Genomic DNA, 3,077 nt, shown 5'->3' on the forward strand with positions numbered 1-3,077 from the left:
TGTTCTCTTCTGGTGCCGATTTGCCAACAAAAAAAACAAGTGCCTCCTGTCCTCTACCCAAGCGTCCGTGATAGAACTGGGAAGCATATTTTGAGTAGGTTGCTACAGATATAAATTTTATAGCCCTGAACGAGAGTTTCTGGGAGATCACACAAGGACTCTAGCAGGGCTTCCTTCAACGCAGAACCCATCAGGAGCTGACTTCACAATGTGATGCAAAAGGGGCGAATCCCCCCGAGTGGGGACTCAAGTCCTACTCTGAGAAAGGGAGGGTCCTTGGCTCAGTGCAGGAAAGAATTCAAGATCCAGCCAGAGTTAGAGACAAAGAAAAGTTTGTTAGGGAAGGAATAACACTCCATAGACAGAGCATGGTCTTCTTGCAGAGTCTGAGAATGAGACCCCCGGTGTTTGGGGAATTCGGTTTATATCTGTCCCTTAGTTTCTATGATAAATGGCTGATTATAGGGAGTAAATAAAGAATGGAATGAATGGTTGGGTTTATCTTTAACTTGTGCAAGGTATGGCTTAAAGCTTTGTTTTCCTGTTTCCTTTTATGGTTTGGGTAGAGTTGTTAGTAACCTCAGCTGGAATCTTCCTTTGTACTGTAGGTTCCCTTGGTCTGGTCATAGGGCTGGTCAGCCAGGTTCCTGGGTCCAGCAGCACGAAACAGGCTCTGGATTCAAGTTGGTTTATTATTTGGTCAATCTGTCTAGTTCTCATGCCTCTTTCCTCTACTAAAGTCACATCCTATTCTAAGAAACAAAACTGAGAAGAGATAACTGCTCGGACCTTCGCTAAGGCAGCAGGAACTGTCACATGACCAGAGATGTTGCTGAGATGATTCCTGACTGTCTCATTTCTGGACACGGTTGTGAATACTGTTCTCAATTAAGGGAAATATCAAACAGTAATTTACAGAAGCCTCAGAACACAAAGGGAACAACTTCCTCCTTGACAATTTCCCGGTGATTACAAAAACAACATAAATAACAACAAGGAAAGTCCTCCTTATTGGTCCCAACATTTGGGGTCCAGAGTATAAAAGCCCCAGAACAGAAGGGGTCACCAAATCTGAGAAACTCACCTCTGAACAGAAACTCACCTTCCACCCCTGACACCATGTGCTGCTCCCCTTGCTGCCAGCCCACCTGCTGCAGGACCACCTGCTGCCGGACCACTTGCTGTGGGTCCAGCGGCTGTGGGTCCAGCTGCTGCCAGCCTTGCTGCCGCCCTTGCTGCTGTCAGACCACCTGCTGCAGGACCACCTGCTGTCGGCCCACTTGCTGTGGGTCCAGCGGCTGTGGGTCCAGCTGCTGCCAGCCTTGCTGCCGCCCAACCTGCTGTCAGACCACCTGCTGCAGGACCACCTGCTGTCGGCCCACTTGCTGTGGGTCCAGCGGCTGTGGGTCCAGCTGCTGCCAGCCTTGCTGCCGCCCAACCTGCTGTCAGACCACCTGCTGCAGGACCACCTGCTGTCGGCCCACTTGCTGTGGGTCCAGCGGCTGTGGGTCCAGCTGCTGCCAGCCTTGCTGCCGCCCAACCTGCTGTCAGACCACCTGCTGCAGGACCACCTGCTGTCGGCCCACTTGCTGTGGGTCCAGCGGCTGTGGGTCCAGCTGCTGCCAGCCTTGCTGCCGCCCCTGCTGTCAGACCACCTGCTGCAGGACCACCTCAGCCTTGCTGCTGCTGATCACCTTGTCAGAGAACCACCATCTGTGAACAACACCTTCTGACTTGCCATTCTGGAAACAAATTTACATCCTAGACTGTGGAGAACCAGCACTGTTTTCCATTATTTCTGTGACTCATCTGCCTGATGAAAGCATCTGGATCGGCTTGCTGGAGTGCAGAGGACTTCCCCCATTTCTTCCTCCTGTGTATATGGACCATGTGCCAGCTTCACACATCCTCCATCTGTACTTATTGTCTTGGCTTCGACTTTGATGTGAGGATCACCCAGTCTCTTTAAGTAACTTAGTCAAACAAACATCATAACTATGTAATAGCTTTTGCAACTGATAAATCATCTTCATAATCATATTTTATTTTCACTGCACTCATGGTTCTTGTATCAGACTTTTTCTTCTAGGATCATTTAGACATTTCTTTGTAGATGCAGGTATCTTACCTATGTGTTTCTTAATAAATTCGATACCATAATTCATCCATACTGTGTTTGATTTATTGTAAAGAATTCCTGATGTAGGAATTTAAATACATATTGCATACTTACATGTATTATCGATTCTGAACATCAAAATCATTCCCACAATAATTATCTCCATTTTTTTAGAAAAAACAAACAAAACATTTTTTTGTGCAATGTCACATAGCTGATGTGGACAGACTCAGATATAGGATGTGGTCTTGTGTTCCTGCTCAAAGGCACTTACCTTTACATCCAAAGAAGTAGGGGTCTGGGCTTCGGGTTACTATACGCTCGGCAAGCTCTGGTGCTGTCGCTGCTCAGTTATGGCTGTCGCTGGGCGTGGACACACCCTGAGACGGCCCAGTGAAACCCTGAGTTCCAGACGTACTTCTCCCTGCTCTCTACTCTCCACAATCATTACTTCTCACCAAACAATATCTACATTCGAGGAGTCCAAACTGGCCAGATGATAGTTGAAAACTAGACTATGTCCCCTGACAGAGGACTAAAACCTTCAATTCAGGAGCGCTAAAGCCATGGTGAAATGGGAAGCATGGATTTCCATGTACGTTACAGGGGGGTTAACATGAGAGGGTCACTCCTATTTCTACACATCACTTTCTGATCCCATGCTTACTACCTTTTGTGGATATAAGTGGTCCTATGTATATGTCAACCATATAATGGCCATTGGACCAAGGTATATACCACATCCAGAAGACCACATCTCAACCCACAGTTTGTCATCTCTAAGCTGATGTCTTTGCTGCACATCTGAGAGATCATTCCAAGTGTTTATCAGGCCAGCACTTTCTCTGTCATGTGATGGATGGTACGACAAGTAGATCCACGGTCATGTACCTAATGTTGACCTTGTTCTTCATAAAATGGGCCCGTAGGTCCAAAGCAATGCTATCCATGATCCCAT

General features: G+C 47.3%; 1 protein-coding gene across 1 annotated transcript; it reads left to right on the forward strand.

Moving 5' to 3' along the window:
• Positions 1 to 1,119: 1,119 nt before the first annotated feature.
• On the forward strand, positions 1,120 to 1,719 carry LOC102879555 (keratin-associated protein 9-2-like). The gene has a single exon (XM_006925109.1). It carries the CDS (start codon positions 1,120 to 1,122, stop codon positions 1,717 to 1,719), a length of 600 nt encoding a protein of 199 aa, XP_006925171.1.
• Positions 1,720 to 3,077: the final 1,358 nt, after the last annotated feature.

The sequence above is a fragment of the Pteropus alecto genome, unplaced genomic scaffold (genome assembly GCF_000325575.1).
Source record: "Pteropus alecto unplaced genomic scaffold, ASM32557v1 scaffold98, whole genome shotgun sequence".
NCBI classification, from domain to species: Eukaryota; Metazoa; Chordata; class Mammalia; order Chiroptera; family Pteropodidae; genus Pteropus; species Pteropus alecto.